At 37.6% G+C, this 10,861-nt stretch overlaps 1 protein-coding gene across 1 annotated transcript; it reads left to right on the forward strand.

Moving 5' to 3' along the window:
• Positions 1 to 6,037: 6,037 nt before the first annotated feature.
• Positions 6,038 to 10,487, forward strand: LOC7453862 (pre-mRNA-splicing factor SLU7-A). Its single transcript, XM_002322009.4, has 9 exons — positions 6,038 to 6,306; positions 6,551 to 6,714; positions 6,808 to 6,920; positions 7,034 to 7,583; positions 7,692 to 7,991; positions 8,773 to 8,989; positions 9,522 to 9,625; positions 10,120 to 10,188; positions 10,283 to 10,487. Exons 1-9 carry the CDS (start codon positions 6,291 to 6,293, stop codon positions 10,358 to 10,360), a joined length of 1,611 nt encoding a protein of 536 aa, XP_002322045.3. The 5' UTR covers positions 6,038 to 6,290; the 3' UTR covers positions 10,361 to 10,487.
• The last annotated feature ends 374 nt before the right edge of the window (positions 10,488 to 10,861 follow it).

Genomic DNA, 10,861 nt, shown 5'->3' on the forward strand with positions numbered 1-10,861 from the left:
TCTAAAACTATCTTTGTTTTCTTATCGTATTGCTTTTTTTCTTAATTCATTTCAATCAATGTCAATTAATGAATAAGTAATGTTTGTTTTTAGCTGACGAGAAAATAATTTAAAGCACTAATACATTTGTATACAAACTTTAGAATTTGGGTCAATAAACATCTTTCATGGGTATGAGAATGGTTACCATTTCTATTTAAATACAATGAGAATAATATGAATAAAAATAATTATATCAATTAGCATAATGTTTTGGCAAGATCGCCGTATAAAAGACAATAGCAATTCACAAGGAATGCTACGATGAAAGTTTTGATTGTGATACATATCAAGGAAACTGATGAATTCAAATCACTGCCAATTCAAGTGTAGCTGTCATCATATGAAATGCCAAATTCTGTGCTTTTCATAACTGTAGGATCAGTATGTTATCCCTGCAAATATTGCTATTGATTCTTATTGTAAATATTCATCCGTTACACACATTTGAATTCCTGAAATTAAGCACTCAGGGCTTATAAAGATTACAAGAAATGAATGGAAAATGTGTGAGTTGTATTACAATAATATTGCAGTATCAGTTACTTTATGGTATCAGAGCCTAAAATCTCTAACGAGTATTCATCCTTCTTGTTTCCTTCTTTCTGCTTCCTGTAAAATGACCACCATCTCTGCATCTACCATTGACTTACCAAACTCACCCATCATCACAATCAACGCTGCCACAACCATCAACGAAAAACTCATTCCCTCTACTTTTCCTCAGTGAATGGCTCAATTTGAAGCCTTACTTATTGGCTACGACCTTATTGATTTTGTAACATGTATACACACATGCCCTGCCATTGATGCACTAAATTCCACTGCCTCCAAAGCTGCGAATTCCCACTGGATTCGTCAAGACAAGCTCATCTTACATGCCATCCTAGCCTCCACCTCCACCACCATTACCCCTCTTCTTGCTGCCTACAAAACATCCCATAAGGCTTGGATGGCACTTACCCGTTTATATGGGGGCAAATCAAGAACGCGAGTGATGCAGCTCAAAGAAGATTTGACCTTGAGCAATCGTGGGTCTCGCACAGTTACTGAATTCCTTCACGGAATCAAAGTGATTGCAGATGAACTAGCAATCATTGATCATCCTGTTTCAGACGATGATTTAACCCTATACATACTCAATAGATTGGGTATTGAATTTAGAGAAATTGCAGCTCCCATTCGTGCCCGTGAGACTTCTCTGAAATGTGAAGAAATTCATGACCTTCTTGTCAGTCATGAGAGTTATCTTCAGCGGCTTGAGCACCAATCTGCCACCCAGTTTGTTCCCACTGCTAATTATTCTAATCGATGGAGCCCTCAATTTTCTTTTAATTCCAGACAGTCTAAATGGCGCCCCCCGGTTGCTTCTCATAACTCTCGTGGTCACAATGGGGTTCCCAGAAATGGGTCATTCAATTCGGGTCATAGGCGGTTTAAACCAAAATGTCAATGGTGTGATCAGCTGGGTCATACAGCCAAACATTGTCCCAAAATGTCTACTCCCGATTTCACTGCAAATTATGCAGCTTCCTCTCAACAAAAAAATCAGAAGTGGCTCGTTGACTCGGCCGCATCTCACAATATGACCACTGATCTTTCTAATCTGATGATTAATTCTGAATATGATGGTACTGATGAGGTGGTAATTGGTGATGGATCAGGTTTGTCTGTGTCTCATATTGGGTCATTGTCTCTTAACTCGTCCAATCGTGTCTTTCATTTACATGACACTCTCTGTGTTCCAACTATTCATAAAAATCTCATTTCTGTTCACTATTTTACCAAGCATAACAATGTTTACATTGAATTTCATCCTACTTATTTTTTGGTGAAGGATCGGATCACGGGGGCGATCCTGCTTAAAGGCGCATGTGAAGATGGAGTGTACCCATTTCTGGAGCATCTGCCATCCACCAAGAAAAATATTGTTGCCTATGTTCATGAACGTACTACACCTGATGGATGGCACAAACGTCTTGGTCATCCATCGTCCAAATTGGTTCATCATCTTATTAATGCTTTTTCTTTACCTACTAATAAAAATGGTCATTCCTCTCTGTGCACTTCATGCTCTCAAAACAAAGCTCATCGTCAAACATTTAGTACTCATGGACTTACCAGCACTGCCCCAATTGAATTAATTTACACGGATGTTTGGGGCCCATCTCATGATCTTGGAATTAATGGCTCAAAATATTATGTTATTTTTGTGGATCATTATACCAAATATATTTGGCTTTATCCCATGACTCATAAATCAAATGTTCAAACCATTTTTCCACAATTTCGTAATCTTGTGGAAAATCGTTTCAACACAAAAATTAAAAGTCTTTATTCTGATAATGGTGGGGAATATATTGGCCTAAAAAATTATCTTTCTGTTCATGGCATCAGTCACTACACTACTGCTCCCCATACTCCCCAACAAAACGGTATGTCTGAAAGGCGACATCGCCACCTTGTTGAAACTGGTCTTACCTTACTCACTGATGCACATGCCTCTCTATTATTGGCCCTATGCTTTTCAAACCGCTGCTTATCTTATCAATCGTATGCCCACCGCTACTTTGCATAATCAATCTCCGTTTGAAAAATTATTCAACCAAAGGCCCAATTATCTCAAGCTTAAGCAGTTTGGCTGTCTCTGTTATCCATTAACTCGACCATATAATAAACATAAACTTGAGCCGAAATCCAAACCATGCACATTCATGGGTTACAGCCTATCCCAAAATGCATATTTATGTTTTGAGCCATTAACCAACAAAATCATCCCCTCTCGCCACATCATTTTTCATGAAGGGTCCTTTCCTTTCCATCAACCAGATCATAACAGTTCCCTTCCTTCTCCATCTACTGGGCAACATTCATCTGTAATGATCTCGTTACCAAAGCTTTCTTTTGCTAGTCCCAGCACTTCTCCGGATGTGGGTACTGAAGTCTTGCCATCGTCTGAGCTTGGGTCACTCTCTGCGCCGTCCCCTCTCCAGGTAAGTACTCCTCCCTCTCCCCTGCTTTTAAATCCAAATACTTCAATGGAATTGCCTGCCCCTACTGTCTCTGAAAATACTGAGGTGCGAGTCCACCGGATGACTACTAGGCCTATGAATGATATCTATAAACCAAAAAAATCATTCCTTGTTACCAAACACCCTCTCCCATCTTCCTTGGAACCTTCGAGTGTTGCTGCAGCACTCACTGATTCCAGATGGCGTGAAGCCATGTCCTCTGAATTAACTGCCTTAATGCGTCACAATACCTGGCAATTAGTACCCCCTCCAACTAATTGTAATATTGTCGGCTGTAAATGGGTGTTTCGGGTTAAAAGGCATGCTAATGGGACTGTTGATCGGTTCAAAGCCAGGCTAGTGGCCAAAGGGTTCAATCAGCGACCAAGACTGGATTACAAAGAAACATTCAGTCCTGTTGTTAAATCAGTCACCATACAAACTGTCTTAGCTATTGCTGTGATGCAGGGTTGGTCCTTGAGGCAGTTGGATGTTAATAATGCATTCCTTCATGGGCATCTCACCGAAAAAGTGTATATGAAGCAACCTCCTGGCTTCAGGAATCCGGAACATCCTGATTATGTTTGTTGTCTTACCAAGGCTATCTATGGCCTTAAACAAGCACCTCGTGCTTGGTACTCTGCATTTAAACATGCACTGACAGAGTTTGGTTTCATTAATTCTAAATCTGACTCCTCTCTATTTGTGTTTCATACTGGTTCCACTCTTGCCTACTGCCTAGTGTATGTTGATGATTTAATTATCACAGGCAATAATTCAGTTTTTGTTGCAAGCATTGTTGATCATCTTGGCCAGAAATTTTCCATCAAAGACTTGGGGTCACTGCATTTTTTTTCTTGGTGTGGAGGTTATCCCTACTGCAGCCGGCTTGTTTCTCACACAACACAAGTATATCAGAGATTTACTTGCCAAGACCAGTATGGACGGTGCTAGGGATGTCACCACGCCTCTTTCAACATCTGTTTCCTTACAACTGGATGATGGTTCCTCCTCTGTTGACTCCACCAAATACTGTCAAGTTATTGGCGCCTTGCAATACCTGTCTCTCACACGACCTGATATCAGCTTTGCTGTCAATAAACTCTCCTAGTTTATGCATCATCCCACGCAGACTCACTGGACAGCAACAAAAAGATTGTTGCGCTACTTGAAGAACACAATTTTTCATGGTGTTACTATCAGCAAAACATCAAGCACTACATTAACTTGTTTCTCGGATGCTGATTGGGCTGGTAATCTGGACGACAGGAAATCCACTTCAGCCTATCTGCTATTCCTTGGTAACACACCCATTTCCTGGAGTTCTAAAAAGCAACGTGCAATTGCACGATCATCAACTGAAGCCGAGTATAGGGCCTTGGCAATGGTTGCAGCAGAGTCTGTGTGGCTGCTATCCTTGCTCCAGGAACTGAAGTTCAGTCTCTCAAAGCCACCGCTCCTCTTATGTGATAATCTGGGTGCAACACAACTAAGTTTTAATCCTGTCCAGCATTCCCGGATGAAACATATACAGATTGATATCCACTTTGTGCGAGATTTGGTTGTAAAAATATTCTTGCTGTTCAACATGTCCACACAACTGACCAGCTAGCTGATCTGCTAACCAAGCCTCTCTCCAGACAACGAACAGATTTCCTACGTGACAAGATCGGCCTATCCGATGGTAGCCCGTTCTTGCGGGGGCGTATCAAGGAAACTGATGAATTCAAATCACTGCCAATTCAAGTGTAGCTGTCATCATATGAAATGCCAGATTCTGTGCTTTCCATAACTGTAGGATCAGTATGTTATCTCTGCAAATATTGCTATTGATTCTGATTGTAAATATTCATCCGTTACACACATTTGAATTCCTGAAATTAAGCACTCAGGCTGTATAAAGATTACAAGAAATGAATGGAAAATGTGTGAGTTGTATTACAATAATATTGCAGTATCAGTTACTTTAATACATGGATATGAATATTAAATATAAATTAATTTTTTATTAACAATAAATATATATTTATATAAATATATATTTATTACATGTAAATATATTAAACTAACGTCGGATGCCAACAAATAAGCATTCGTGCATAAATTTCTTAAATATATATTCAACTAGTTGCCCCTTTTCATGAAAAAAAAAAATCGCACCAAATTATAAAAAAAACAACTGCAAAGTGAAGAGTTATGGCAAACCAAACTGAAGGAGACACACAAGGAAAAACAAAAAAAGGACAATATGTTGCCTTGAGGACATCATCGGCATCAAACACCGTACGCCCATTTGATGCGATCCGAGGAGGCTTTCCAATAACCAGAGAACTACAACAATATAAAAATGAGGTAAAAAATAACCTTATTTTATTCGAGTATTTACTTTCATTTCGAACAATTTCAGGAAAATAAAAATTGGGTTAATGCCTTAATTTATCTTTATATAATAAGATAATTCTTCAAAATGTCCAAAAGGTCAATCCAATGTCCCGCGTGGCTTAGTGGATTTTTTACCAAAACAATATTATATTATTATTTAGTGAAAGCCAGGTCGACTCCCCTCATTCTCATTCTCAAGCCAAGCCAAAACAATATTATATTATTAATTTAATGATAGAGTTTCATAATTAGGTTGCATCACGTCACTAAAAGTTTTGAATTTTTTTAATTTAAAATATATTTTTTTATATATTTAAATTATTTTAATATATTAATATAAAAAATAATTTTAAAATAATAAATAAATTTTATTTTAATATATTTTTAGAAATTAACACGTTTTACATTGTGGTTGAAAAATATTTTTTAAAAATTTTAAATTTTTTTATTTTTTTTAAATTAATACATTTTTCATATTTTCATATCATTTTAATATATTAATATTAAAAATAATTTTTAAAAATAAAAAAATATTATTTTAATATATATTAAAATAAAATACACTTTAACAAACAACAATAAACACAAAACAACCCTTGAATCTTCATTAAACCACAACAAGTCTCGTTAATTCATAATTTCATATGCCAAGCAATGCAAGCCCAAAACCCCTGTTGGCGGTGTTGCAACGGATAAGAAGGGAAACGGATACAAAGTGATAAATATGCCCCGCCGTGTCTGTGCCTGATCTCTCAATCCCCTTTACTCCTATTTCTCTCTTTTCCGGGGTTTCTTACACTCGGTTGCGGAATTCTTTGTTTGTGAGTTTTAGACTAGGGTTAGGGTTTGCTTTGCACAATGGCAACCGCATCAGGTTTGTATTTTTCTGTGATTTTGATTGGGATGCTGATTTCTTGACATTAGCTTTGGAATATTGGGATTTCTTAGACAAAATATTGATATTTATAAATTTAGCTATTATTTGGATTTTTTTACGTTAATTGATGTCGAAATAGGGCCGTAACAGATTCTGATTATATGCAAAATAAAATAAATATGAAAGAATTTGCAGCATGGTTGAGATTTAAGTCTCGTTTCGGTCGGTCTTTGTCTTGCAGTTGCATTTAAGTCTAGAGAGGACCATAGGAAGCAGATTGAATTGGAAGAAGCGCGTAAAGCTGGGCTTGCCCCTGCTGAGGTTGATGAGGATGGAAAGGAGATTAATCCTCACATTCCTCAGTATATGTCATCTGCACCTTGGTATCTCAATGCCGAGAAACCTGTAAGTTGCTTGCACCTTGCTTTTTTCGCTGTTATGCTTCTTTTTGTGGAAAGGATAAATCTTGATTTTGATTATCTTTTTGTTGATAAGTAGAGTTTGAAACATCAAAGGAAGTGGAAATCAGATCCTAATTATACAAAATCATGGTATGATAGAGGTGCAAAAGTTTTCCAGGCTGAAAAATATAGAAAGGGTGCATGCCTCAAGTAAGTGATCTCTGTGTGTATGTGTGCCGTCTTTGCCTGACATTTGAGCTTGCATGTCATTCAATTTCATTTTTGTCTTAAGATGATCATTTATCCTCTTGTATGTGCTACAGCTGTGGAGCTATGACACATGCTGCAAAGTCATGCGTGGAAAGGCCCAGGAAAGTGGGTGCAAAATGGACTAACATACACATAGCCCCTGATGAAAAAATAGAGACTATTGAACTTGATTATGATGGCAAGCGAGACCGGTGGAATGGTTATGACCCATCAAGCTATAGCCATGTTGTTGAAAGATATGAAGCTCGAGATGCGGCTCGAAGGAAGTATGTGAAGGAACAACAACTTAAAAAATTGGAGGAGAAAAACGGGAACCAAAATGCTGAGGATGGGGTTAATGATGTGGACAATGATGAGGATGATTTAAGGGTAGATGAAGCCAAGGTTGACGAGAGCAAACAAATGGACTTTGCAAAGGTTGAGAAGCGTGTGCGAACAACAGGTGGTGGGAGCACAGGAACTGTTAGGAATTTGCGTATTCGTGAGGACACAGCAAAATATCTTTTAAATCTTGATGTTAACTCTGCGCACTATGACCCCAAAACCCGGTCCATGCGTGAGGATCCTCTTCCAGATGCAGATCCAAACGAAAAATTCTACGAGGTAAGTGCTCTTGAGAGTAGGAAATTCGTAAATAGCTCTGCAACTTCATTGATATGCTGTGAGCCCTAAACGGTATTTTTATTAAACATCTCTGTTTAAATGTTACAGGGAGATAACCAATATAGGAATAGTGGTCAAGCGTTGGAGTTCAAGCATCTCAACATCCATGCTTGGGAGGCATTTGATAAGGGACAAGATATTCACATGCAAGCAGCTCCATCGCAAGCCGAGTTGCTATATAAGAATCATAAGGTCATAAAAGAGAAGTTGAAGACCCGTACAAAGGACACTATTATGGAGAAGTATGGCAATGCGGCTAGTGAAGAGGAAATTCCAAGAGAACTTCTATTGGGACAGAGTGAAAGACAAGTTGAATATGATCGGGCAGGGCGGATTATCAAGGGGCAGGTAAATATTAAAACAACAATTAGTTTTTTTTTTTGTTACAGATAATTGATAGTATTTCTGTTTTCATGGAGAAGCTGTGATGAACCTTGTTTTCAATCATCAAATACTTCACGAGAACCATGGGTTTATTTTGGTCCTTGGTTAATATGGGACAATTTTTATCTGCAAGACTCTTCAAAAAAAAATTGTCGTTGGTCCTGTTATCTCTGTTACTTGAACTTCTATTCTGAGCCACATCACCTTTGTAGACACAACATGATGCAGAATGGGTAGTAGTACAAAATTAAGGTCAGACCTGACAATTTAACTTTGATGCATCAAAGAAAGAGGAACAGGGGCTCACTGTTGTTACTGATATTCTCATGAACTTTAGATGGTGGAGAGTTAGAGAAAGATTTAAGAAAAGGACAACAAAAGCCGATGATTGTAAGAGAAATAAAAAGAGAATCTGGTCACCATGAGTGTTTCTTGAGACGTGCAGCTGCAATTGTAGCTTCAAGTTATGCTGTCTCGTAGAAATAAATTCTCTTTTAATATCACTAATATAATACTTAGGATAAAAAAGAGGCCATCAATGTTTAAAGAAAATACTCAGCCTTGTACTATTTGCCACCCATGACTACATACCCTATACCAGTCCAAACAAAATAGCTTCCAGTTCTTATTCTATTTACAAAGATGGTGAAAGGCTCAAGCTGAAAAAGAGCCATGACATATTGAACTCTTTTTTTTCATGTGCATAGATGAGTGTTGTAATTGCTCTGTCCAACGCTATTTACAGGAGACTGTACTTCCTAGAAGCAAGTACGAAGAAGATGTTTTCATTAATAATCACACAACCGTGTGGGGGTCATGGTGGAAGGATCATCAATGGGGCTACAAGTGCTGCAAGCAGATGATTCGGAACAGTTATTGCACAGGTGCTGCTGGAATAAAGGCTGCTGAGGCTGCAACTGATCTTATGAAGGCTAATATTGATCGTAAAGAGGCCACTAAAGGTTTGTCTCAGTTCTGTCTGTTGCTGTTAGACCTTGCCTGGACCCAGCTGAGTTCCTGGGTCATTGGTCGTCAGTTCAACCTCAATATTAATAATTAAACTGGTTCCATAAAATAATTAAAAATATAGAGCTTTTCAAGTAGTAATTAATATTTCATGACATGAAACAGTTTTTCTAACCTATAATTAACATACAAAGTATTGCAAGCTTTTTTTTTCTCCTCAAAAGACCAGTTTTTTTTTTATTGTTAATACATACAATATCATGTGAATCGAGGGTTCATTGTAAAAGTTTGCTTCTTTTAAACTTAATTTTGACTTTGTTATTTGTAATTTTGGATGGTGCGCAAATCATATTTTCTGGTGGAAAATTGTTGATTTAGATTCCATGAACATTATAAGCATGTAGTCTTAAAAGTATTGATCAATTGATTGTCAAATATTTTAGACAAAATAAAATTTTTATGTCTTCATAAGCTAAATGTAATTGTGGCTAGATTTCTGTCTAATTCTGCACTACACATGGGAAACAGAGGCACCTGCACCAGTGGAGGAGAAACAGCTTGCTACTTGGGGAACTGAGGTTCCAGAAGATTTAATTTTGGATGAGAAGTTACTCGCTGAAGCGCTTAGAAAGGTGAATAAGAACAAGCCCTTTTAAATCATTTGGGAAATTATTAGGTGCTCCTAATGTATCGTTCCTCCCACTCACATAAATCTGGGACTCTTGATATGGCTGCCCCACACCTTTATGCGAGCGGGGGGGCAATAAGTAGGAGTACCTAATAATCTCTCTAATCATTTTTTTTCCCTTCTTGTTCCTTATTTTGTTTGCTCAGTTCGTTGGTGAAGTGGGCGAGTGGTGTTGCTCATAAGTCTGTCAATTTTCTTGATTTGGCTACAACAGGCACAACTATAGAATTTGTTCTGCTTTTTTGTGAACGGTATTTAGTTCTATCGAGAACCTGAAAGGTTGGGATATGTTACAGGTCAACATTTCCCTTAGTACGGATGCTATTGTTTGTTCATGGCGTGGTATTTTTAAGTGCTGGTTGAAGTTCTTCCATGAACTTTGCTCTTTGAGGTATGCTATGGTTGCTAATGTTTATTGCACATGTTTTGCTTGGACAGGAAGATGAAAGAAAGAGAGAGGAGAAAGATGAGAGAAAGCGGAAATACAATGTCAGGTGGAATGATGAGGTAACATTTGGATGATCGGCACTCGTGATTTGAATGTTGGACTATGTGTTGTGCTGTTATAGGGTTTGACCAGGCAATGTCTTAATCATTACAGGTTACTGCTGAAGATATGGAGGCATATAGGATGAAGAAAGTCCATCATGACGACCCAATGAAGGATTTCCTCCATTAAACTTTTGCTGTATTTAGTTGTAGCATGCAAATTTTCTCCTCTCCCGTTTGTTCAGCTTGGTATGCTTTTGTACTTCATTAATAAACACTGATTAATAATATAAGATGAGATGGCTGATTGATTGTTATTGTGATGAATCGGATAGCTACAAGGACACCAAAGATAAGCAATAGACTTGCTCTATTATGGGGTACTTGATAGATCTGTTTGCTAATTGTAAAGAGACTGTAGTGGACTTTACTTCTCCAAGATCTAATTTCCAAAAATAAATAAGGTACAAGATTAATACCTGCTTCTAAATCCCGTGATGCTTTCTCAAAATAAGAATTCCCTATAATGCAAGGAATTTGAAAACTCCCTGAATCTTTCAATCCAGGAGGCAACTTCTTTTGTGGAATTGCATTACTCTCCTTAGTTAACATTATCATCTCATGCTCTTTTAACTTCTATTTCTTTTTGTTAATAAAATATCCTTAAAAAGCTTTAGCATGTTTAGGCATT

Source organism: Populus trichocarpa, chromosome 15, assembly GCF_000002775.5.
Source record: "Populus trichocarpa isolate Nisqually-1 chromosome 15, P.trichocarpa_v4.1, whole genome shotgun sequence".
Classification (NCBI taxonomy): domain Eukaryota; kingdom Viridiplantae; phylum Streptophyta; class Magnoliopsida; order Malpighiales; family Salicaceae; genus Populus; species Populus trichocarpa.

Coding starts and splice junctions, on each gene's coding strand:
- LOC7453862 (XM_002322009.4), top strand. Junction 6,715..6,807: donor ATCTCAATGCCGAGAAACCT/GTAAGTTGCTTG, acceptor GTTGATAAGTAG/AGTTTGAAACATCAAAGGAA. Junction 7,992..8,772: donor GGCGGATTATCAAGGGGCAG/GTAAATATTAAA, acceptor CGCTATTTACAG/GAGACTGTACTTCCTAGAAG.